Source organism: Mus caroli, unplaced genomic scaffold, assembly GCF_978045245.1.
Source record: "Mus caroli unplaced genomic scaffold, Mus_caroli_1 scaffold_13, whole genome shotgun sequence".
Classification (NCBI taxonomy): Eukaryota; Metazoa; Chordata; class Mammalia; order Rodentia; family Muridae; genus Mus; species Mus caroli.
In genome coordinates this window covers 42,699,499-42,726,316 of record NW_028227268.1, presented here as the reverse complement: position 1 = coordinate 42,726,316, position 26,818 = coordinate 42,699,499, and the positions used below count along the sequence as shown (strand labels likewise).

The following is a 26,818-nucleotide window of genomic DNA, read 5'->3' as shown; positions in this document are numbered from 1 at the left end:
TCCAGTATCAAAAAAAGTGAAAGGATTTATTTCAGCTTTCTCCCTTACTCCCCAAATGCCCTCCTTTGTGCCAAGCCGCCCCTCCGCCCCTCCACCCCCCACTGTGGGACTTCCCACTCCCTCCCCCCGCCACAAAGCTGGGCATCCTCCATGCATTCTTGACCTGTCCATCCTTGGGGTAAATCGTTTCCTGTGCCACCTTAACCTTCTTAAAAGACAAACTTCTCCCAATACCCAGCACCTCCTTCTCTGTCACTCATCTTCCAAGTCTCCCTTTTTCCTGCAGGTGAAGGAAGGTGCATATTTCTTGAATGGTTGATTTAAAAGTACAGATCCAATTCAGATACAGGAAAAGAAGTCACTGTTCAGCCTCACGTAGCTCACCGAGGACTTTCTGCTCTGCACTGGCCTAGTGTTGGGATAATCGTGGGCACTGTGTACAGGCTGTCTTTGTAGTATTCAGATGTTGATCTCTGAACCAGTAGAGTGCCGAGTGCTGTCCGGACTTTGGTACTGTTATTTTTATGAAGCATCACCTGCATTGTAGATTGTAACCATTCTCCTCTATCACTTCTGATTTGTTTGATAAACAGCTGATGGCCTTTAGCAGGGCAGGAGAGGAAGGGCGGGACATCCAAGAAGAGATCGGAACTCTGGGAAGAATTGAGAGGTGGGAGATCTGCCCACCAGACTTGGAACTTGAACGTACGGGGCTGAGGAGAGGTGATCAGCCATATGGTAAACATGGCTAAGCCATAAGGACTAAGCTTTCATAAATAAAGTCTCTTATTCAGTATTTGGGAGCTGGAGGGTTGAGGCAGTCCATCCACACCCTCGTCCCTACTAGCTCCACAGGTATCATGCAGGCTTTCACAAAAAGAAGACAACACACAAAACTATACTTTCTCTTGGGTTTGAACTGGGTCCCTCATACCTAGTCTAGATTAGAGCTGTATATGCTTAGCCTGAAACAAGAATTGAAACTGAACCATATGATTTCTGTGTATTTTAGATTTAACAGGCACTAGCAGTTCTCATTTCTGGAACCAAAGATTAACACCAAGTAAAAGTATGTTACAGAAATCAATCCGTTCTTCTGCCAGCTCTCGGCAATTCACACACCGGCTCATCACAAGCCTGCCCCGAGACTTGCATCACAACTTCAGCCAACTGGTGGTTCTCGGCCACTAGTGGCCAGCCTGGTGCATGGCGTGTTTAGCTACAAACAGCTCTGCTGACTGTCCCTGCAGCATTTTCATGGCTCGCCAATAGATCTGTCCGCAGTTCTCAGGTTTACCGAAGGGGTGGCTCAATTCTTCCTTGATGTAATCCATCCAAAGATCTTCAAAAGGAACCAAAACACTACTGTAGACATAGCTAGAAAACTGGGAAGGCTTTAATTAAGCAAATTTAACTATTAATACTAAGCCACTTAAAAAGTTCTAAGAAACTTCCGCACATAAAATTAAGAGAAATGTAAATCTATATGAATAAAATAAGGTACTCTGACACATTTAAGCACTGTGTTGTTAAGGTTCAGCCTATCTATTGCCTCAAACATCATGTCTTTACAGTAAAAACTTTCAAATTCCTTTCTATCCTCTCTAATTTTTTTTTTCAAGACAGGGTTTCTCTGTGTAGCCCTGGCTGTCCTAGAACTCACTCTGTAGACCAAGCTGGCCTCGAACTCAGAGATCCACCTGCCTCTGCCTCCCGAGTGCTGGGATTAAAGGCGTGCGCCACCACTGCCTGGTTTCCTCCCTACTTTTTAAAAGACACGGTATGTGTACCATGTTATCATCTAGTCAGCCCCACACTGCTTCAGCAAGCTAGCCCTGTTGTAACTGAGTAAGCACTGACAGTTCCTCCTTTCCTACTATGGTGACTACATATGACCAGCTGTGACTACTGACCTGTATTAACGTTTTCTTTATAAATACTTGTTTGGTTTAATTGGTTTGGTTTTGAAATTTTGAGATAGGGTTTCACCCTGTAGTCCAGGCTAGCCTGGAACTTACTACATAGCCTAGACTGGCCTCAAAACTCCTGGCAATATGCTTCCACCTCTGCAGCAATAAGGTTATAGTCATGAGTCATAAGTTATTTATTTTATATTGTGTGTACATACACACCAACATGTCACAGCATACATGTGTAGGGCAGAGGAGAACTTGCGGAAGTCAGTCCTTTTTTCTACCATGTGGGTCCAAGAGATCAGATTCATGTCTTTAGGCTTGAAAACAAGTGCCTTTGGCCATATAGCCATCTTACCTAGCCACACAAATTTCTCTTTTTAAGAGACCCAAACCAAGCAAATCTTTCTCTGATCCACAGTTCAGAAGAGAAGTAGTGAATACAGGGGTTTGCAAACTTAAGTGATAAGAAAACACTATTGCTGCAGAGGTGGAGGCAGGAGTACTACCAGGGGTATGAGTCTAGGCTATATAGTGAGTTCCAGGCTAGCCTGGTCTACACAGAATGAGAGCCTGTCTCAAAAAACACAAGGGGAAAAGAGAAAAAGGGAAAAAAAAAAAAAGACCACACACACACAAGGGAAGAAGGCAGAAGAAGCACTGAAGAACTGTTCTAAGAAGGGCCCAGGACAAACCAGAAACACTGCCCTAGCCATGTAACAGCCAGAGACTGCAGCTACTCACCAGAGTCTGAAGAGCCAAACTCTCTCAGCGCCCTCTCGTAATACTCCCTCAGGGTTACCATCTTGCAGGGTTCCTATAAAGACAATCAGAACATCTGGCTTCAGTCATCTGATCATAAATTCACAGTTTAAGCAACTACTACCTGTTAGGTGTTTGAAGGAGAAGGACCAAACCAGCCTAGTTTCTCAACTTATCCAAAAGGAAGGAAGGAAAAACCAGGCAGGGACTGGCCCAGCAGCTAAGGACGCCTGCCACCAAGCCTGACAGCCTGAGCTCAACCCCCAACATGGAAGAAGCCAAGAGTCAACTCTCAAAAGTTATTCTCTGACTTTCACAGGTGCACTGTGGTGCTTACAAAATAAACAAGACGGGCTGGAGAGATGGCTCAGCGGTTAAGAGCACTGACTGCTCTTGGGAGAGTCCTGAGTTCAAATCCCAGCAACCACATGGTGGCTCACAACCACCTGTAATGGGATCAGAGGCCCTCTTCTGTTGTGTCTGAAGACAGCTACAGTGTACTCATATAAATAAAATAAATAAACCGAGAGAAAGAAAGAAAGAAAGAAAGAAAGAAAGAAAGAAAGAAAGAAAGAACACGTGTTGCTCTTGCAAAAGATCTGAGTTCAGTTCCTATCCTGACACCCAAGCCCTATGGCTCACAAGCACCTGTAACTATAGCTCCAGAGAACTCAAGGCCATCTTCCAGCCTCCAAGGGAATCCGCATTCCTATATAAGTACTTCCACAAAGAAACACATAACTTAATTTTTTAAAAAAAGCATTTAGGCCAGGCGTGATGGCACACACTTTTAATCCCAGCACTCAGGAGGCAGAGGAAGGCAGATTTCTGATTTCGAGGCCAGCCTGGTCTACAAAGTGAGTTCCAGGACAGCCAGGGATATACAGAGAAACCCTGCCTCGAAAAACAAAAACAAAAAACAAAAAAAGAACAAAAAAAAAAAAAGCATGGGGGGGGAAATGAGGGACTTTTGGGATAGCATTTGAAATGTAAATGAAGAAAATACCTAATAAAAATTTGGGGGAAAAAAAAAAGCATTTAGTATAAAGTAACTATTTCATGAGTTTCATCCCTAGCACCACTAAAACAAAAATTAGAGCACTGGGCAGTGGTGGCACACGCCTTTACTCTCAGGCAGAGACAGGAGGATCACTGAGTTCAAGGCCATCCTGGTCTACACAGTGAGTTCCAGGACAGTCAAAAGCTACACAGAGGAAACCCTGTCTCAAAAAATCAAAACAATACAAAACAAAAAATATTTTCGAATCTCCCTTCTCCAAGCCACATATTTTGCAGTCAGTTTAACTTCACATGCACAAATATGCAAACCCTCTGCTACAGAATCAGAACACACATGGCACTATCCACGTTCTTTCCTATCCATTATCCCAGATAGCCTGCCTACACAGATGAGGGGAAGACTGATAATGAAGTCACTTATCTAGGCATAATTATTACATTAATAATCAATACAGAGACTGATTATTAAATAGTATGCTAAACTGTCTCAACATGTAAGGCTATATTATACTTCAGCACAAAACAGCTCAATCTCACTAGTGATTTTTCAAAATTCAAATAAAAGCAAATACCAAAATCAAAGAAAAGAAACAACAACAACAAAACAAAGCCAAACACTTAGAGAAGCAATGAGGAAATGGGCATCCGCATCCATTAGATCCATTAGCTATCTTTATAAACAGTTACAATTCTTTTGGAAGACTATACACTATTGAAACAATTACAGTTCTTTTAGAAAGCTGCATGTTAGCAAATATACATTAGCATATATAACAGACATGATGGCACACATCTGACCTTTTTTTTGGTTTCTGAGACAGGGTTTCTCTGTGTAGCCCTGGCTACCCTGGAACTCACTCTGTAGAACAGGCTGGCCTCAAACTCAGAAATCTGCCTGCCTCTGACTCCCAAGTGCTGGGATTAAAGGTGTGTACCACCACTGCCCAGTACACATCTGACCTTTTAAGAATTTTTTATACATTTATCTAGATTATGTGTTTTACCTGCATATGTGTGTGTGTGTGTGTGTGTATCATGTGTGTACAGTGCTCATGAGGGCTGGAAGATAGTGTTGGGTCCCTGAAACTGGAATTACAAACAGTTGTTAGAAGTCATGAGAACCAAACCCGAGTCTATGGAAGAGTTTCCAGTGCTCCTAACCCTGAGCCACCTCTGCAGCTGCTATATGACAATACTTTAAAATTCACCTTTTTTTTTTTTTGGGGGGGGGGGACCATAGTACCACAGACCTTTAATCCCAGCACTCAGGAGGCAGAGGCAGGTAGACCTGAGTTCAAGGCCAGGCCAGCATAGTCTACAGAGCAAGTTCCAGTACATCCAGGATTACACAGAGAAACCCTGTCTCAAAAAAGAAAGAAATATACTTTATATATACAGTGAGAGAGAGAGAGAGAGAGAGAGTGTTATTTGTTTGATTTTGGGTTGTTTTGGCTTTTGAGTTAGGATCTTTATATGTAACCTTGGCTAGCCTAGAACTCAGTACACAACAGGCTGGCCTCAAACTCACAGAGATCCTGAATGCTGGGATTAAAGGTGCACACTACACTACCTCTCTGAGCTATTACTTTTTAACTGAGACTTTCCTACCTTTTCACTCTATTCATAAGTTACAGTTAAGACCACCTGAGACAGATATCAAGTGCTCACTGCACAGCGTAACAGGAGAGGAACAGGACACAGGAATTCAGCAGTAGCTGTACCTCCCCCAGCACAGGGCTTCCTGTCCCGCCTGGGTTTTCTGTTCCTCACAGGTGACTTTCTCCTGATTCCCATTCTTAGCAGCTCTATGGAAAAGAGGCTGAGCCAAGGGACCGGGAGTTTGTGCTCCACTCTCACAAGTTAAATAACAGCGCGCTGCTCTGAGTGTAACCACAGAGATGCGCTTCCAGGCAGAAGTGCTCAGAATACTCACCTGCTCCTTTTCAAACTGCATCATTTTCCTGAAAAACTCAACCGAAAATGGACGGCTTTCCTGTAGACTAAAAAGGAGTGGAAATGTTAGTTCCAGCAGCAACAGAAAGCCTTTTACAGCTTATAAATATGGATGAATAACTAGGCTTTGTGCCCAACAACAGGTCGTTTAACACAGCCAAACTGGACCTGCTGGAGCCAGTCCCATGCCTCAGCTTGGAGTGACTGACCCTTCGCCACCCTAAAACAATTTCCCACACACGTTGTGTTGTTGTTGTTGTTTGTCTTTATAACAATTCTCTCTATGTTGCCATCTTTGGTCTCTAAACTCCAAATGATCTCCTAATTTAGTCATCAATTTTCTTTTCTTTTTAAAGATTTATTTATTTAATGTAAGTACACTGTAGCTGTCTTCAGACGCACCAGAAGAGGGCATCAGATCTCATTACAGGTGGTTGTGAGCCACCATGTGGTTGTTGGGATTTGAACTTCCGACCTTTGGAAGAGTAGTCGGGTGCTCTTACCCACTGAGCCATCTTACCAGCCCTAGTCATCTATTTTAAATAAGTGCTGCTACTAAGTTTTTTTGAAGAGGAAATGTAGTGTAAATTTTGGTTTCTTTAAAAACACAGAAATATTATAAGAATATGTTTTCATTTTAATTCCTGGTATAGGATATGAGGCTTGGCTGCTTCAGATCTGTCACAGCAGCTGACTATGATTTGTCTAGTGCTCTAGCAGTGTCGTGGTTTTGACAGCTGCAGATAAGTTTCTGCCAGTGTGTGACATTTGGTATCCGGGACTCTTCAAAGGAGATATAAATGCTAGAGCCCTGACAGAGACTGCTGGTTGGCTCTAATTTGTTGTTCTTTGTCAAGTAGTTGTGTGCAGAGAAGAAAAGAAGAAATTAGATATCCTACTGGTGAAGATCAAACTCGCCCCAAGGAACTCGATGCCCTTAATCAGCAGGAAGCAGTCTAAGGATGTTGCTGTCCCCTTTGCCCTCTGTCCTTTTTTCTCTCCTACCTACTGTTAGGGGGGGCTAAAAGGGAGAAGAAGAGGAGTGGAGAAGGGTGGGAAAAAAAGGAACCCACAAAGTAGCCTGGCGACAAGGGAAAAAGGCTATCTAATGCTTTTCAACTGTATTCAAAACTAGAATTATAGTGTGTTACCTTTTAAACACTGCTCTGGCCTTTTTGTAGCCTCCACTCCGATAGGCCCAATCCAGGTATTTCTCCTTCAGAGTTACTGAACTGGCACCTGTGACAGCTATAATAGCTTTCTACATTTAAAAGAAAAAAACAAAAGGAACTTAGGATATAAAACATATTATGAAGACCCACCCAAGCCACTAGGTTATCGTGACTTAGGATATAAAATACCCAATCTCTGGACAAGGGACAGAAATGGGAGCCTGTACCTTAAAGATGGCTTCCGTGTCCTCCTGGCTTTTAGCACTTTCACTCCACTCTGCCCAAGAAATCCACAAGGGCAGGCAAACCTGCTCACAAAAAAGAAGCCATTAGATGTGACTAAGCAGCAGTGCTCTGAGAGACTCACCACTATAAAGACGGGTTACAGCCCCCAGCCACATCATCCAGAGCAACAGTTTGATAATTTAGTCCAATTCCAATGGGGAACCCAACCATAGCCATCATTAGGAATCATCTGTCAGTGAAGCCCACAGCCAATCAGCCCCACACTACCCAGGCCTTGTGTCTGCAGTCTGGGAGCCACTGCCTAAGAACTGACGTAGGCTGGCCTGCCTGATCTTCAGTGTGGAGAGGCAGACAGCAGAAAGCAGGAACTGAGTCTGTTCCCCACCTGACCCTCTGCGGTCCATTTTCCCACTCACTAATATAAAAGACTTACTGCCAAATAAATATAGAACATTGAAGTTTGGATTTTTGTGATTACAGGGTGAGTTTATAATCAGGTGTGGATACAAGTAAGAACATTCCACTGGTATTTTTTATTTTAAGAGATTTAAGCAGAGTAAGAGATCTCACATGATTTAGTAGTGTTGCAAATAAAGGATTGGAAACAGAAGTAACTTTCCTAGTCAATCCCTGAGCCGCTTACCATCTCTTAACCACAATTATCACTCTAGGGTGTGCTCTCAGCAGACGAGCACAGCACAAATGAGCACCCACGAGTTCCCAAAAGGTTCCAGAAAGACGGGGAGAGACATAATTCAGTTGATAGAGGGTTTGCTTATCCTGCTCGAAGCTCTGGGTTCAATCTTTTTTTTTTCTTTTGGTTTTTCAAGACAGGGTTTCTCTGTGCAGCCCTGGCTGTCCTGGAACTCACTCTGTAGACCAGGCTGCCCTCGAACTCAGAAATCCTCCTGCCTCTGCCTCCCGAGTGCTGGGATTAAAGGTGTGCGCCACCACCGCCCGGCTGCTCTGGGTTCAGTCTTACTCATACACATAAAATAATAAAAATAAATCTTTAAAAAAATGAAATCTAAAAGAAACAGCTCACAGACCTGGGGTTTGAGGTGTGCAAAGGCTTCCTCAAAGCGCATCTCTACATCTGGGCTCTTTGAGTCAATGAGCACCTGGAGCTTCGTCTGCCACATTGCTACAGAGTCCTTGAACAATTCGGTCCCAGCCTCTGCCACCTGCAGGGCTTCTTTGAAGAGGTCCTGGCGCAGCAACAAATCAATCTAAGGGAGGCAATGCACACTGTAAAGGGCCACTTGAAAGCAATTACAGATACAAATAGATGCACAGAAAGACCATCTCTGACAATAAGTCACTAGTCTTCCCACTGCACCTTTACCACAGCTGCTAAATAGGCAGAAAGGGCATCTGGGATTCCTCCTCCTTTCCCTCATCCTACCCAAAGGCCCATCAGAAAGTCATAAAGACGGCTGAAGGGATAGATGGCTCGGCAGGTAAAGGTGCCTGCCAAGCAGTCCTGCCAGCTCTATCTCTGGATCCCACACTGAAGGGAAGAATTAGCTTCCAGAGGTACTCTCCTCACACACATGCCATGACACATACATACAGAGTGATGGTAACTTCCTTTAATCAGAAAACAGACGAAAAGCGGAGAGCCTGAGTAATTTCAGCTGGAACGCACACCCATCAGAGCATAAGAAAGACAGAAACAGCATTTGTAGACTTGTAAGGAAACACCTGTATTCATTCAGTGGGGCTCACTGGTCTACCTTTCTCAAAATGTAACTGGATAGTGTGTAACGTGACTCAGGGGTGAAGAGCACTGGCTGCTCTTCCAGAGGACCTGGGTTCAATTCCCAGTACCCACATGGCAAGTTATTTATTTAGTCTCAGGGGATCAGACACCCTCTTTTAGCCTCCTAAGGCACGTGCAGCCAAACACCCATACACTTTCAATCTGTTTACAAGAGAATTTTACAAAACTGTGAAGAAACCCAACGAACAGCAGTTTGTGGCTAGTTCCTACAGCAAGTACATTTACTATGCACTGTTACAGGGCAAATTTAATACTCAGAAAACCAGACACTCTTCCCTACCACAGAGCTTCCCATCTAATGAGACAACAAGATCTTTGCCTCGACAGAACAAGAATCACCTTGCTATAGGAGGGCAGTGCAGAACAGCCAGCACCACCCACGGCAATGGTGAGAAAGAACTTCAGGAAGGGAACTTCCAGCCAACACTTAAAGACAAACAGGTACCAGACAGGTAAACACAGAACCCTAGAAAAGAGGAGGCTCTCCAACCAGTTTGCACAAGGGGCTGAAGATGACAGACAAACTTAACACAAGAGGAAATTCATGCTTAGTATGATTGGAGGGTGACAGAAGATGTTTCCATAATTACAGGCAGGGACAAAGTTAAGATGTTGGAGTAAGGGGCTGGTGAGATGGCTCAGTGGGTAAGAGCACCCGACTGCTCTTCCGAAGGTCCAGAGTTCAAATCCCAGCAACCACATGGTGGCTCACAACCATCCGTAATGAGATCTGGCGCCCTCTTCTGGAGTATCTGAATAAAATAAATAAATCTTAAAAAAAAAAAAAAAAAAGATGTTGGAGTAAATTTAAAAAAAAAAAAAAAGTTTGAGTAACTTTACCCAAAAGATTATGGGAAAACTAGAATAATCTTGTAATTTTTACTTTTATTTGTGTGTTTAAGACATATATGTTGTTTGTGTGAGCGTACACACGTGCATGCTGATATAGTGGTGTGTATGTGTGTGTGTGTGTGTGTGTGTGTGTGTGTGTGTGTGAGAGAGAGAGAGAGAGAGAGACATATATACACATATATGCCAGAGGTCGTCAATGTTGGGTGTTTCCCAGAATTTCCTTCTATTTTTTTTTTTTGCATGTGTCTATGTGTGTGATGTGTGCATGGGTGTGCACATGTATGTGGGTTCAAATGTACATGCTGGTGCACATACATACGTGTGTTCATCCATATGGATGTGCAAGGCTGATGTTAGCTTCCTCCATAGCCCTCACCTTTTTCATCGAGGCAGGGTCTCTCAACTAAACCCAGAGCTCACTCATATGCTAATCTAATTAGCCAGTTCACTCTGGGAATCCATCTTCACCTTCAGCACACAGAATTCTAGGCATTTACGTGGGTGCTGGGGATCCACCCTGAGCTGAACAGATGAACTCCAGGGCTTCTGCCTTCCCAGCACTGGGACTGCAGTGCGATGCCGCAACAATGAGAGGAGTTAGGGAAAGCAAAGGGGGAGGGATGAAATGGGCGTGCTGGGGGGGGGGAGGAAAAAGGGAGGGAATAAAAGGGAAGGAAGCCAGGAAGAAAGGGGAAGTGGGGAAAGGGGACGGGGGACGGGGGGGGGGGGGGGGGGAAGGGAGGGGAGGGCTGGAGAGGTAGTCCTACAGTCAAGAAAACTGGCCATTCTTCCAGAGGACTCAGGCTAAATTCTCAGCACCCACACGGCAGGGAAGAAGAGGATGGCGAGGAAAGGGAGCGCTCCTTCTAGTCGGCTTGGCTCACTCTGACTGTTCTGCTGCCATGCACCTTAATCAGAATGAAGCCCAGGTACCAGGCAGTGCATGTGCTCTCTATGTCCTTACCCACTGCTTGTACTGGACTTCAGAAAGCAGCTTCAGTTCATGGGCCTTCCTGAATGCAAGCATGGTTCTTTCCAGCCTCTGGAAGCAGAAACGTGTCAGGTCATTAGGGAGATTCTGGCAGGGGTCGGCCTCTGGCCACTGAGCTGGGCAAAAGGGACTTTGCACATTTCTGAGAATTCAGAGATGGCACTGAGTTCTGAATGGGGTGTGACTCAGGATGAGATGAGCTAAGCCCCTGCACCTGGCACAGTCCAAGCAGCACAAAGCCCTCCTGCCCTACCTATATCCAGATTAAGGGCAAACCAGGCTAGATCTTCACGATGACGGGTCACACACAGCAAAAAGCAAGCGATTAAGTGTGAAATGCTGGAAGCTGCCCAGTGTTGTTCTGCAGAGAACAGACGCTTTCTAACCACTCACTGTGGCTATGCAACGTAAATCCTTACCTGCCCTCTGAGGGGCACACTACTGGTCTTCTTAGAAAACCTCTCCAAGCAAAAGGTGATGTAACACTTCCACATGGCCTCTGGAAAAGGCAGATGACACCAATTAGGTCACCAGTCCTCTTAGTTCAAAAACCTTTCTTTCTTTTTTTTTTTTTTTTTTTTTTTTTTTTTTTTTTTTTTTTTTGGTTTTTCGAGACAGGGTTTCTCTGTGTAGCCCTGGCTGTCCTGGAACTCACTCTGTAGACCAGGCTGGCCTCAAACTAGAAATCCGCCTGCCTCTGCCTCCAGAGTGCTGGGATTAAAGGCGTGCGCCACCACGCCCGGCTTTAAAAACCTTTCTTTGAAGAGGAAACTCCTCTAAAGAAAGTTTAAATTGGGAGCTGGAGATGGCCCGATGGTCATGAGCACTTGCTTCCCTTCCAGAGGACCTGAGTTAAGATTACAGCATTCAGGGGCTGGAGAGAAGGCTCAGTGGTTAAGAGCACCGACTGCTCTTCTGAAGGTCCTGAGTTCAAATCCCAGCAACCACATGGTGGCTCACAACCATCCATAATGAGATCTGATGCCCTCTTCTGGTGCATCTGAAGACGGCTACAGTGTACTTAGATATAATAATAAATAAATCTTAAAAAAAAAAAAAACTAAAAAAAAAAAAAAGATTATAGCATTCATGCTGGGCAGGCCACAATCCCTGAAACTCCAGTTCCAAGGGATCCGACAACCTCTTTTAGCTTCTGTACCAACACATGTGACATTATTCACTCACAGGGGCAATAAAATAAAAATAATAAAAATAATTTTTTTTTAAAAAAACAAGTTTAAATTACCCTGGCTTTAAAAACAATTATTTCCATTGTATGGAATCAAATGTATCAGATATTGGGAGAAAGCAAGTGAGCAAACACAGGAACTCAGATCCCTGTCTAGGCTTTCTATCTCCACTGCCTTTAATATTACAAACGAGCCAGGCGTGGTGGCGCACGCCTTTAATCCCAGCACTCTGGAGGCAGAGGCAGGCGGATTTCTGAGTTCGAGGCTAGCCTGGTCTACAAAGTGAGTGCCAGGACAGCCAGGGCTACACAGAGAAACCCTGTCTCGAAAAACCAAAAAAAAAAAATATTACAAACGAGAACGCAGTCTCTAATGGAAGATACAGGATGGTGCCCCACATAGTGACTCATCCCTTTAACCCCAGCACTGAGGAGGCAGAGGCAGGCAGAGTTCAAGGCCAGCCTAGTCTACACAGAAAGTTCTGGGCTAACCAAGGCTACGTAGTGAGACCCTGTCTCCAAATAAAAAAAGAAAAAGGATATAGAATAATAAACAGTCTTCTGGATTATAATTTCTTAGGATTTGGGGGTTGGCTTGCTTTGTTTTGTTTTTTTTTTCTGAGACAAGTTTAATGCAGCTCAGAGAAACCTCAAACTCAACTCTCTAGTTAAGGATAAACCTTGAACTCAGGATCCCCCTGCCTTTATCTTAAGGCATTGACATTATTAAGTCTGAACCACCACTTGCAGTTTATTGCAGTGCTGGGGATCAAGCCCAGGCTTCATGTGTTCTACAAAGCACTTTACCAACTGAGCTACAGCCCCGCCCCTTAGAATATATGTATTATTTATGCCAAGCAAATGAACATAAATATCTCTATTACTAAAGAAGTTTACAAAAGCTCTAGCACACACCTATAATCCCAGCACACAGGAGGCAGTCAGGTGGGTCAGGAGTTCAAGGCCAGCCTAGATTACATGAAATCTCATCATGAAAAAGTCTGGCTTTTTACCATCACAAATAACAACTAGAAAGAGGCATATAGGGATAAGTATACAGCTCAGTTGGTAGAGTGCCTGTCTAGCATGCAGGAGGTACCACACATAGTGGTTCAGAAGTTCAAGGTCACCATGCCCTATCTAGATTGAGGCCAGCCTGGAATACAAGAGGTCTTGTCTCAAAAAAGAAAAGGAGGCCGGTGGTGGCGCACGCCTTTAATCCCAGCACTTGGGAGGCAGAGGCAGGCGGATTTCTGAGTTCGAGGTCAGCCTGGTCTACAGAGTGAGTTCCAGGACAGCCAGGGCTACACAGAGAAACCCTGTCTCGAACACCCCCCCACCAAAAAAAGGAGTTATAAAACAGCTGGCAAGACAGCTTAACACATAAAGGCTCTTGACGCCAAGCCTGAGGACCTCAGCCCACATATCAGAAAGAGAGAACCAGGAGCTAGAGAGATGGCTCAGCAGTTAAAGGCATGATCTGCTCTTACAGAGGTCCTGAGTTCAATCCCCAGCAACTACAAAGTGCTCATAACCACCATATAATCTGATCAGATGCCTTCTTCTAGCATGCAGGTGTACATGCAGATAAAGCACTCATATAAAATAAATAGATAAATCTTAAGTAAAAAAAGAGAGGGGTGGTGGTAGGGAGATGGCTCAGCATTAAAGAGCACTTCCGCAGGTCATGAGTTCAATTCCCAGCAACCACATGGTGGCTCACAACCATCTGTAATGGGATCCAATATCCTCTTCTGACGTGTCTGAAGACAGTCATATACATAAAATAAATAAATGTTTAAAAAAGGGGTGGGGGAGAACCCAGTACAGTGAGCTGTCCTCTGACCACCACGTGTATGCTGTGGCATTCACTCACACACATACAGAGATTTCTCTTCCTTTTTTTCTTCTCTACTAGGGGCTGAACTCAGGGCACAGTCACAGTCAGAGACAGACTCACCTGTAGGCAGGGCCTTCACTGCCTCCTCATACACTGCACAGCACCTCTCTTCCCTTCGGCCCATTTCCACTGCTTTGGCTTGTTTCGACACAGGCTGCTCTTCACCTGGTTGGGACTCGATCTCTAATTCTCGCCGCGCCACATAATCCCAAGTGAGTGGGTCATCGGTGTGCAGAGCTTGAAGGCTGAAAATGACAGTTTACTGGCAACTGCCCCATGATAGAAACTAATTTGTAAATAACAGAATTCCTATGGTCCACAAAAGGGCACAGGATACCCTTTTACAGCTGCAGTAACACAAGAGTAAGTTCCTAACAGGCGTTCCAGAACAGCTTAACAAATAAACTAATCAATTGAACAAAGTTGTTATATATCAATTAGATTTCAGAATGTTTCAGGCATCATTTACAGATGTTAACTTTTAGCTGGGCGTGGTGGCACAGCATTCAGAAGCCTGAGGCAGAACGATTCCCACACATTCAAGGCCAGCCTACCCTTCTTAAAAATAAACAAACAAAACCCCAACAAATATTATCTTTAAAATTATTATAGCTCTCCAAATCACATCAGTAGTTATCTGTGGCCATAGACACCTCCTTGAGCCACGCAGAGCCTGGTCTCTTGAATTCTTCTAACAGAGGCAGAGAAAAAACACAACGGAACTCTCTACCAAAACGCTGAAGAATCCAGAGAACAAACTGATGCATGTTCTAGCTTCTCTCCTATGACATGGAGAAGTGGAGCCTAAGAACGAAAGTGCCTAATGTAAACGATATGCAGTGGACTCGGTGAGCAGCACGCCCGAAGGCCCGTGGAGGGCTTGTAAAGGATATTTTTTTTTCTTTTTATTCTTATTTTGTTTTGTTTTGGCTTTTCTTCATTAAGATTTACTTATTTATGTATATGAGTGCTCTATGTGCATGTACACCTGCATGCCAAAAGAAGGCATCAGATCCCATTACAGATGGTTGTGAGCCACCATGTGATGCTGGGAATTGAACTCAGAGCCTCTGGAAGAGCAGCCAAAACTCTTAACCGCTGAGCTATCTCTCCAGCCCTTGTTCTGGCTTTTTGAGACAGGGTTTCTCTGTGTAGCTAGCTGTCTCAGAGCTCACTCTGTAGACGAGACTGGCTTGGAACTCAGAGATCCATCTGCATTTGCTTCCCAAGTGCCCGGAATATATTCTTCCTCTTCCCCCAGCCTCAGATCTTAATCACAGACCAGAAGCAGACATGTTGGCCTCACCATAGCTTTACTTACTCATCATAAATTTCCTTCTGTAGATCTTTGGCAAAATCAAATAGCTGAGCAATAGCGAGAAGTGACACATGGAATTCTGCACCTAAAATTTAAAAGTTGAGGGGAGAGGGCGATCTGCTGTCGGTTAAACTGTAAAGACACACTTTGTTCTAAACGAGCCATTTTCTTTATGTATTAGAGTTAAGTCTTTTGGGGGTTGCTGTCTTTTGCCTTGAGGCAGGGCTTCACTGTCTAGTCATGGCTGGCTTCTACTCAATCCTCTCCTGAACCCTAATGGTAGGGGTCAAACCTACAGCCTTATGCTGCAAGGCAAGCACTTTATCATAAGCTACAAGCCCTACCTCAGATGGCTTCCAATCATGAACCTCCTGTTCCACCGGGTGTTAGGGGGCACCATACCAAGCTTGGTTCTTGTTTTCCTGGTGCTGGATCAAACCCATGACCTCATGCATGATGGAACTAACACTAAGCTATGCTCACAGTTAGAACGGGCAGCCTCCTTCTGGTGACTTTTGTTTTCTGTTTTTGTAAATAGAACAAAGAGAGGAGATATTCCTATATCCCCACCACATGTACAAAGACGTTAACATTTTGAAATATTTCTAAATATTCTTAAGTTTCATAAACTTAAGGGCATAAGGCAAAGATTATATCATCTACTCCTTTCCAACTCCCCCAAATTAGTCAAATACTCAATAAAACCTTCCTGAGATGCCCGATGATAGCCGATGATAGCTCAAGAGGAAGCTTTTTCTGAGGACACAGGATACTTTGCTTACAAGCTAACAGTCCTTCTCATCACGAACAGATCACCTACCAAAAATAAGTATGTAGAGGATACCTACCTTTAATCTTGCTTATAGAATTTTTATAAATGATCCGTGCCAACTCGCCTTTAAGGATTTCTTCAGGATGATCAAAATCCCCCTACAAAGCGTTATAGCAACCGTTACTGAAAAGGCAGTATCAGGAAGTACCAAAAAAAACCCAAAAAACAACCCACCAGAACGGAGATTAACAGGCCTAGACTACCAGCGCCAGCCACAGGACCTCTGACAAATCACAATTCCAAGGCCAGCTCCTTCACTTGTAAGGTGTGCAGCTTGAATACCAGTTCTGTCACTCAGCTGCTTCTCTAAGGCTCACTCTCCATTAGACCAGAACAGATCCAGTCACACATACCTTGATTATCCTTGTTTACTATTTTGAATAAAAAAAAAAGTTCTGAGGGCCAGGAAAATGTCTCAGTTGATAAACGCAAGTGTTAGCCGGGCGTGGTGGCGCACGCCTTTAATCCCAGCACTCGGGAGGCAGAGGCAGGCGGATTTCTGAGTTCGAGGCCAGCCTGGTCTACAGAGTGAGTTCCAGGACAGCCAGGGCTACACAGAGAAACCCTGTCTCGAAAAACCAAAAAAAAAAAAAAAAAAAAAAAAAAGAAAGAATACAAGTGTTTATCTCCAGTACTTATGCAAAAAGCCAGGTGTGGTGGCAGGCACCTGTAACCCTAGTGCTGGGGGAGAGAGACAGGGATCAATGGGGTCTGCTGGTCAGCATGTGAGTTCCATGTTCAGCAAGAGACCCCCTGTCTCAAAAAATAGGATATAAAGGACCAACAAAATAGCTTAAAAGGGAAAGGCACCTGCCACCAACGCTTATGACAGTCCAGTCCCTGGAACTCACATGGTAGGAAGAGAAATCCTACTCCCACAAGTTGTCCCCTGACCACCACACACGCATTATAGTGCCTGTAAGACACCCCTCACCCCCCCCCCCAACACACTCACAAACAGATAAATAAAAGTATCTGAGCAGAGTTTATTCCCAGCTCAGGAGGCAGAGGCAGGTGGGTTCAAGGCCAGTCTAGCCAACATAAAAGATCCAAGCAGAGCAGAGCCATATAATGAGACCCTGTCTCAAAACGAATAAAAATAATATTTTTTTAATTTTAATACTAAGGGCCAGTGAGATGACTCATTGATAGGTCCTGCTGCCAGGCCTGGTGACCTGGGCTAGATCCCTGAAGTTAATGAGGGAGGGAGAGAGCCAACTCCTCCACGTTATCCATCCTCTGACCTCCACACATACACTGTGGAACACAAATAAATAAGTGTGATTTAAAAGATAAATAAGAGCTGATGAGATGGCACGGTGAGGAAAGGTCCCTGTGCTGACTGACCACCTGAGATGGACCTCCGGGGTCCATGTGACAAACAATGAGAACATGTTGTCCTCTAACCTCCACACACACACCTGACATGTGACCCTGCCCCTTCAAAACAGCATTCTTAAATGTGATTAAAAGATACAATGTAATGTGAAGAAGCAGTTGAGGGGATCCACACCAACCTCTGGCTACCACTTACATGTACTTGCATGTACACACATGCACTCGCACACTCCCTCACATGTGAACACATAAACACACCCTGCACATGCACACCCCACCTACACACAAAGTTCTGAGCTAGAAACATATTAGTGTTTAATTCTTTAGTTTCTGTTTTAGTTTTGTTGTCTAATCTTTTTGAAGACAAGGTCTTGCTATATAGCCTGGCTAGCCCAGAACTCACAATCCTTCTGGCTCAGAGTCACAAATGGAATTACAGGTTTGCCCCAGACACCAGCACTGACATTCCAAGCTTCTTCTTTAAAGTTATTCAGTCACATAACAAATTCCATAAAAAGGAAAAGAGCCAGGGATGGTGGAGCACACCTTTAATCGCACCCCTCAGAGGGCTGAGGCAAGAGGATCAAGAGCACACACAATGGATGGCTCAGTGGGGAAAAGATTCCAAGAGAGAACCAACTCCCTCAAGCTGTCCTCTGACCTCCCCACAAACACCATGACATAAACACACACTAAAATATCATTCTAAAAATTAAAATAACTTACAAACTCATTTGAAAGTGAAAAATGTAACACTAAATTGGAAGGAAACATACACCTCAAAGATTCTTCTTTTCTAAGGAGGCTGGAAAGACTAACTGGCTCTTACCATGTCCATGGCGGCTTTTTCAAATTCTTGCTTCTCCTTTCTCAGTTTCTCAGCATGCATCAGCTCCATCCTAAAGTACTAAAAAAGGAAATAATGACCTAAACGTCCTTAGAGATGACTCTTAAATTGAAAACATTCAAGATGGCTTCTTAAAAAAACAAACAAAAGAAAAAACAACAACAACAACAAAAAAAACCATTACTATCTGATCCAGGAAAGTGAGAGGCCCACATTTGACTTTGGAATGAACCTAGCTCATGTAGATGAGGTCGGACGAAGAGGAGATTACCTTGAGATTGCTTGATGTGTAATCCACGTGCACGAGTCAAAAGACTTAACGGAAGGCTCTGTAAATGGCTTCATTTAAACTCAGCCAGATATAGTAAGAAGCCTTGTGCTGACTGGGTGATCCAGACTTCTATCCCATTTAGGACAAAGGAGGAGACATATGAGAATGCATTTACTAAACAAGCACTGTCTTTTCCCTACGGCGGTGGTTTGAATGAGAATGGCTCCCACAGGTTCATGCACTGGAATGCTTGGTCCCCAGTTGTTAGAACTATTCAGAAAAGATTTAGGAAGTGTGGTCTTGTTGAGGACATATGTCCTCAGGATGGGCTTTCAGGTTTCAAAAACAAATACCACTCCCAATTAGCTCCCTCTCTGCCTGCCTGAGGATCAGATATAAGCTCTCAGCTACTGCTCCAGCATGACACCACGCCTGCCTGCCTGCAGCCATGCTCCCTGCAATGACAGCCAGGAACTTTAACCCCTGGAACCGTGAGTGTTTAAATTAAATGCTTTCTTTCATAGATTTCCTTGGTCAAGGAATTTTGTCAGGATAATAAAAAGTACAAGGTCTGGTGGCACACGCTTCATCTATGTATTGAGTTCCAAGATGGTAGAGAGACCCTCTCAGTCTCACAAAATAATAGTCACAAGATGGATCCCTAGTCATACCAAGACCCAGGAAAGTAGCAAGGCATACTACTTGGCCATACATACATGGCCATACTCACATGGCCTCAGCACGTCAACCTTGACTCCACGTGTATACACACACAAAACAATAATAATTTCATGTTTGAAAATCACTCATATTTGCCAGGCAGTGGTGGCGCACACCTTTAATCCCATCACTCATGATGAGGCAAAGGCAGTTGGGGTCTGATTTTGAGGCCAGCCTGGTCTACAGAGAGAGTTTTAGGACAGCCAGGACTATACAAAGAAACTCTGCCTCAAAAAACCAAAACACAAGAAAAGTCATATTTGGGCTGGAGAGATGGCTCAACAGTTTAGAATACTTGTTACTGAGGACCCAGCTTCGATTCCCAGCACCCATATGGCTGCTCACAACTGTCTGTAACTCCAATTTCAGGGTATCTGATGCCATCCTCTGGCCCCCTCAGGTACCCATGCTTATATGGCAGGCAAAACACTCATACACATAAACTAAAATAGCAGAGCACGGTGGACATGCCTTTAATCCTAGCCTTTAATCCCTGGAAGGCAAGGACAGGCTGATCTTTCTGACTTTGAGGCCAGCCTGGTCTATACAGAGAGTTCCAGGACAGCCAAGGCTATACCTAGTCTCTATTTCAAAAAAGGGAGAAAAAAAGTTAACTTAATTAACATATTTTAATGTTACTCTACTTATTTTGTTTTTTGCTTAATTATATTTTATGTGTACGGGTGTTTTGCCTACACGTATGTCTGTGTGGCACCTGGTCCTCTTAGAGCCAAGCAGAGGATGCCGGATTCCCAGGAGTTACAGATGATTGTGAGCCAACATGTTGGTGGTGGGAATTGAATCTGGATCCTCTGCAAAAGCAGCCAGTGATGGTAACTACTGAGCCATGTTTCCAGCACCTCTGTTTTTAAAAGTAGCAACAAAATTTTCATAAAGCACCCATGAGAAAATAAAGTACGCAGAAGAGGAGGATAACTTCACTTTAACAAGTATTTGTTCTCTATGCATGACGGAGACATTACTACCTCTCTCTGAGGGTCACAGAGACCTCACAGAGATCTCTCTCTCTCTCTCTCTCTCTCTCTCTCTCTCTCTCTCTCTCTCTCTCTCATTCTACATGCCCCAAAACTCACTTCTTGATAGAGCTTTGGACACTCGGGATGAAAGCGTAGAGCTCGAAGAAATAACTGCCTGGCACTTTCTGAAGACAAGCGATCTTCCATTTCCCATTTGGCTGCCATAATCCACAAAGCTATAGGAGAAAAACATTAGATTTAGTTTCAGTAAATAATCGATGCTCCAATTTTAATACTTATTGAGTTCTTTGTTAATCATACCACAGGAAAAAGAGAGGGGCTGAGGGAGCTTCTAATGGTGAGTTTGACAACTCCATCTAAAGTGAGAAAAGGGGCTGGCAAGCTAGCTCAGCAGGGAAAGGTGCTTGCCACCTATCTAATGTCTTGAATTTGGTTCCTGGAATCCACACAGTAGAAAAGAGCTGCCTTCTACAAACTTCCCTCTGAACTCTACATACTGTGCCAAGGCACATGCATACCCACACATGCTTACACATACACAGAATGACCCCTGCTTGATAATCACAGCTGAACTTTCTTGGAGGGTCACAAATAGCGGCAAGCCATTGCTTTTAGCTGTCTTGAGCATGTGACTGCTGAAACTGGGCACGGGATTTCCAGAATCTCTTGCCCCCATGGGTAGCTGGCTGCCTTACCCACTAATGTAGTCCCTCCAGAAACCTCAATTTAGGAATCACGCCTGCTTTAGGGACGATAAAGACAGGCCTTGAAATTGCTAAGATCACTACATTCCTGTGTCATAAACTTGTGGTTGACCTAATACCCTGACTACAGTTCCTGGAGCAAGTTCACTGGAGAGCAGTGAGACCTTATTCACCACTCACAGGAGAATCTTTCTCTTACACTTTGTGCACACCTTGTGTCAGCCAACCTATCTTATAAATCTACGTTAATATCTCCTCCTTCTAACTTTAGAATCACTCAGCACCTACTGCCCCCACATAAACTATACCCCACTGAGCCAGCAAGTTGTCTGTCCATCAGTGAAAGGAAAACCCACCCTTCCTGTCCACAAACCCAACGCCCACCACAGTGACAGACAACACAGCGAGTGGGTAGATAAACTAAGACACAGCAAACTGTCTGAGCTGAGCTCTCCAAATGATGTCCCAGGTTCATCAAGCACAATAAATTCTAAAACGGCCTGATTTTGAATAAAATGTAGATTTTGAGATACCTGGCTTGTTTGAGTGAATGGCAAGCATGGCAGAGAATATCTTGCTAAGGTGAGTTTTGGTACCCTGCAAAAGAGAAAACACTTTACTTCCTGAACACAGAAATCACCGCTTACTAACTATAAAATCAAGCGAGGACGCCAGGCGTGGTGGCTCTTGACTTAAAATCGGCACTCAGGAGACACAGGCAGATGGAGCATTGTGACTTCAAGGCCCATCCTGGGCTACATAGCAAGTTCCAGGCCAGACAGACAGATACACACTCACTCTCCCTCTCTCTCTCTCTCTCTCACACACACACACACGCACACATACACACACACAGAGAGAGAAAGATCTGTTATTACTAGAGCTTACAAGACACACTCATGTTTTTTTTGGTTTTTTTTTTTTTTTGATTTTTTGAGACAGTGTTTCTCTGTGTAGCCCTGGCTGTCCTGGCACTCACTTTGTAGACCAGGCTGGCCTCGAACTCAAAAATCCGCCTGCCTCTGCCTCCCGAGTGCTGGGATTAAAGGCGTGCGCCACCACGCCCGGCCACACTCATGTTTTTTATCCCTAAACTATTAAACATATATTCTAGCATTTTTTTTTACTGAACAAATATACATAAAATGATTTTCTTTTCACGTGACTTAGAATCCTGTATATGGTCAGATATTCAAATGTGACACTGGGGCCCGGCTTCTGTCCCCCTGGGTTCTTTCTCCCACTATTAACCTTGTACCTCTATGGAGTTCAATAACACAGAATGAAACTTAAGAGGAGAGAGAAGGAGAAGCCACATATGGCTTTACTCACCCATTTCTTACAGAAAACTATATAGGAGAGCCAAAGCTGAACATCATCCTGCAAGGGAAGCATAGGAGAAGACATTCGAGTTCCATCTTCACATTGCATTGATTCACTACAACGAAAGCAGGCAAGTTCCAAAAGAGCCAGTGTGCCACACACTCTTCACCTATGAGCATCTTCCTCACTGATGCCTGGGCTCTCTTAACCATGAGAATAAACTAACTCCCACCGACCTTGTTCCAAGACAAAAATCTGTATCTATCTAATATGTCCAGTGCAATTCTAAAGGGTTCTCAAACCAGGTAAAGAAACACAAACCAGCCGAGCAGTGGTGGTGCATGCCTTTGATCCCAGCACTTGGTAGGCAGAGGCAGGTGGATTTCTGAGTTCGAGGCCAGCCTGGTCTACAGAGTGAGTTCCAGGACAGCCAGGGCTATACAGAGAAACCCTGTCTTGAAATCCCACCCTCCCCCAAAGAAAAAAGAAAAAGAAAAAAGAGAGAGAGAGAGAGACCAACCTCCCATTCTCAGAGATCTAAAGCACTCTCAGATACATCAGTCCCCAGCAAAGCTAAACAGCAACTCACTGGGAGGCTGCCCATCTCCAAGCCGTCCCCCAACAAGTCCCTGCTGATTTCCTTGACTGCCTTTTCCCTGACAGTGTCTCATGTACCCCAAGCTAGACAGACCTTCTTCTTCACAAATACCTTTAAATTCAATACCTGGCAAAGTAGCTAGTAATACATAAATAGGGATAAATGAATTAGCTCGTCAACAAAAACCATTAACATCAACTGTCGAAGCAGAGGGGTAACCTTGAACATCTGATCCTCCTGCCTCTACCTAACTCTGGTATGACATACAGGCTGTGCCACCACACCACTTTTGAGGTGCTGGGGACTGAAACTGGGGCTTTATGCATGCTAGGTAAGCCCCTTTCCACCCCCTTTTTTTTTTGGTTTTCTGAGACAGGATTTCTTAACCATGAGAATACATCTAACTTTTAACTCCCACCGACCATGTTCCAAGACAAAATCTGTATCTACCGAATGTGTCCAGTGCAATTCTAAAATAAAGGTAAGCCCCTTTAGATTTTTAGACAGCTCTGGCTGTCTTAGAACTCACTCTATAGATCTGGCCTGCCTCTGCCTCCTAAGTGCTAGAATTTAAAGTTTGCATCACCATGCCCAGTTCTTTTGATTTTCCTATCTTTAATAATGTATTAAACACAGTGCTTAGGATCATCCTCACAGAGTAACAGAAAAGCGAGGAGGTAAACGGCCTTAACAGCTTCTGTGGCTCAAAGCCTGCTTCAAGCAACGGTGTCATCATGGAGGTATGTACTGAGGACTGGAGAGCAACAGAGAGGACGTGGCATTTAAAGAGTCAGATATCCAACTCCAGATACATATACTGGGCATCGTCATGTTTCTTCGTGTACACGCTCATCACTTACTTTCCACTTCGCTGAAGCACGACCAAAGACACCCTGGACCCGATGTACCATAGAATATTCAATCTCATCCTTCTTAAATGAATATTTAATTCTCTGAAAGGGACAAGACAAAACCCTAGTTAATGAGTCACATTTATCCAAAGTAGCCTTCACACATGCTCACTCTCAGTTCCAACAACAAACAAATAAATAAATAAATAAAATATCAGAGAATTACAAGTATCCACTTTGGGCACAGCATTGGCTATCAACAGTCAGTGTCTCCCAACATAAAACAAACTTAAAAAAAAATTAAGGGGCTGGTGAGATGGCTCAGTGGGTAAGAGCACCCGACTACTCTTCCAAAGGTCCAGAGTTCAAATCCCAGCAACCACATGGTGGCTCACAACCATCCGTAACGAGATCTGACTCCCTCTTCTAGAGTGTCTGAAGACAGCTACAGTGTACTTACATATAATAAATAAATAAATATTAAAAAAAAAAAAAAGAGAGAGGTTGCCATGAACAAGTTTTTAAAAAAAAAAAAAAAATTAAGCATTAACTCACCGCTCTTCTTCTCTGGATCAGCTCCAAAAGATTAATTTCATACTATGGGGGATGGGGGAACACAAAGAGAAACATGAAGAGCATAACGTTTTAAATGCATAAAAAATTAACAACTTGAAATAAAAGATAATTTGTTATTAATAGCCAGAATTCAAAAAAAATCTCTAGTTCCAGGACAGTCTGAGCAGAGAAACCCTGACTCGAACAACCAAAACAAAACAAAACAAAACAAAACAAAAAAAAAACTCTAGAATGCCCTGAAAATTCACCTTAGTTCCTTAAAACTTACACACACACACAAGCACATATATACACACACACACATCTATAGTAAGAGACTTGTAGGCAGCTAAGAGGCAAAGACAACACATTACTTAGTAGCATGAGATTTGTAAGATTTATAATATTAATCCAACTTCCTACTTAAAGCAGCATGTTCTAATTTTCAATTTAAAAATTAAAAAAAATAATCTAAGTCAGGAATTGTGGCACACATCTATACCTCAGAGGCTAAGGCTGGAGGAGGGGTGAAGTTCAAGGAGCTAGGAAAGTGTGTCAAAGCCGGGCGTGGTGAAGCACGCCTTTGATCCCAGCACTTGGGAGGCAGAGACAGGTGGATTTCTGAGTTCGAAGCCAGCCTGGTCTACAAAGTGAGTTCCAGGGCTACACAGAAAAACCCTGTCTCGAAAAACCAAAAAAAAAAAAAAAATTCTTGAAGGGAATTAAAAAGCTATAGACTCACTCACTTGAACATAGTTGATAAAGTCTTCCTTGAGAAGGGTTCTCCGATGTATTTTGTATTCTAGGTCGGAAGCCTTCTTGATGATAGCCCTGCAGAGAGAGCAAATTACACTGTGACATTTGAGAAGTTAAATGTGAACTTAAGATTTTTATTTGGGATATACCGAAAACGCACATTTAACAGGAACATCTAGTTCCTGAACACAGTTATCTTCCACGGGCAAAGCACACATTCCCTTACACAATTACTCTATGCTGTTAAGAACATCCACATACAGTTTTAAACTTTCAGGAAAATCACCTCAGTTGCCAAGATCATTACTATTCCCACCAGCAAAGTAAATAATGCCTAATGCTTTTTATTATTTATACATACTAACAAAGATTTCTCCTCCAAATTTAAGCTACTTAGGGGCTTGTCTTGGGGGGTGGTGTATGTATACATTCTCTAGAATCAAACTCAAGGCCTTGGCATGCTAAGCAAGCACTCTGCAATGCTCTTAGCTTCAACGCTTAGGTTTTTATGTTAACCAAATCTCTATCCTAAAAGCTTGGGTCTATTTTCAATATGTAAATTCTTAAAACCTAAATTGTCTCTAACTAAATATTACGACAAAGGAGTGAGCATACATGTGTTCTAGGAAAAACAGAATACTCAAGACAAGATTTAAGAATGGTAACATATTTAGCACCGCCCCCCCTTGTTTTTCCAGACAGGTAGCACTCACGGGGATCCGCCCACCTCTGCCTCCCAAGTCCTGGGATTGAAAGCTGGTGCCCTGACTCTGGCTACATTTAGCACTTTCTAAGCGTCTTCGCGGTGTTTCCTAACGTTTTTCTTTGCGGATCCTACACTCACATTACTACTGCACTTTTATCTAGAGTCATGGTAAAGTAAACTGTTACAGAAAATCACTAAAAGTAACTGATTTTATCAAGTTACCGAATGCCAACTATATTCCGGGCGCTGTGGCAGGGCGCTAAAGAAGCATAGGAAATGAATTGAATGGTCTTCAGTCTATTACGTTTAGTTAGGAAGACCTACCCACTCCCCCTGGACTTCCGTGGCGGTGTACTCAACTATCTAAAGCTGTATACCCCAAACTTTTAAACTATAACCATTTTCTAATCGGAATTCCCCCGCCATTCACACTGCCCAGTATCCTTGACGGGCTAGGATCCTGGTTGGATCACCTTTACGGCCGCAAGACCCTGACCATTAGATGACGGTCAGTAGGACTGATGGGTAAACGGACTGATTATGGATCGCACTGCAATACGTTAAAGTTGGATTCTGACCGTGGTCAAATTCCAGCCACGGACTTTTCCCTCTGCTAGCATGGTAGCTACAAACAAGCTCAGAAAAGTCAGCACGCCGGTCCCCGCCACACACTGGCCTCAAGCTCCCCTCCGGCCGCCCCGCTCCTTCCTCTTCCCTGATCCTCTCTCACTTAATCTCCGCGTGACTGAAGAGTCCGATGCGCTCCAGCTGTTCCAACTCCGGGATTCGATCTTCTATACGTTCCTGAATTATCTCCGCCATGAGGCTGGAACTTCACAAGCAGCCGGCCGGCCGACAAGCGTAGAGAACAGCCACCTTTCAGCCTCACTCTTAGTGATTGACTGAACGTGCTTCGTAAGTCCCGCCTTTTCCGCTTCCGCCATTGGGGAAGCCCTCTTTTCTAGCGAAGCCGCTGCCGCCTCCCAGTGGTTGACTATAGGATTGCAGCAAGAACCTTTTCCGGTCTGGGATGCATCTTTTTCGGGGGGCGGGGCTGGGGCGGGGCTAAATCCTCGCGCCTCGGAGACCGGAAAAAGCTCCTCCGGGAATACCTGATAGGAGTTTTAAGTACGCTACCTACTGGAAGTCATTTGTTTTTATCATGCCCCTGTCGCAGGTTCTCGCTTCTCGTCACCGAGAACACTGAAAACTAAAAAATG

At 43.9% G+C, this 26,818-nt stretch overlaps 1 protein-coding gene across 1 annotated transcript; it reads right to left on the bottom strand.

Annotated features, from left to right (window-relative positions):
- On the bottom strand, positions 1 to 26,509 carry Utp6 (UTP6 small subunit processome component). Its single transcript, XM_021176030.2, has 19 exons — positions 26,329 to 26,509; positions 24,883 to 24,967; positions 24,137 to 24,178; positions 23,591 to 23,683; positions 22,142 to 22,189; positions 21,343 to 21,406; positions 20,202 to 20,320; positions 18,099 to 18,176; positions 15,948 to 16,029; positions 15,103 to 15,184; positions 13,842 to 14,026; positions 11,112 to 11,191; positions 10,666 to 10,743; positions 8,116 to 8,295; positions 7,048 to 7,128; positions 6,800 to 6,909; positions 5,629 to 5,695; positions 2,658 to 2,730; positions 1 to 1,342 (listed from the first exon to the last, which is right to left on the bottom strand). Exons 1-19 carry the CDS (start codon positions 26,418 to 26,420, stop codon positions 1,188 to 1,190), a joined length of 1,794 nt encoding a protein of 597 aa, XP_021031689.1. The 5' UTR covers positions 26,421 to 26,509; the 3' UTR covers positions 1 to 1,187.
- Positions 26,510 to 26,818: the final 309 nt, after the last annotated feature.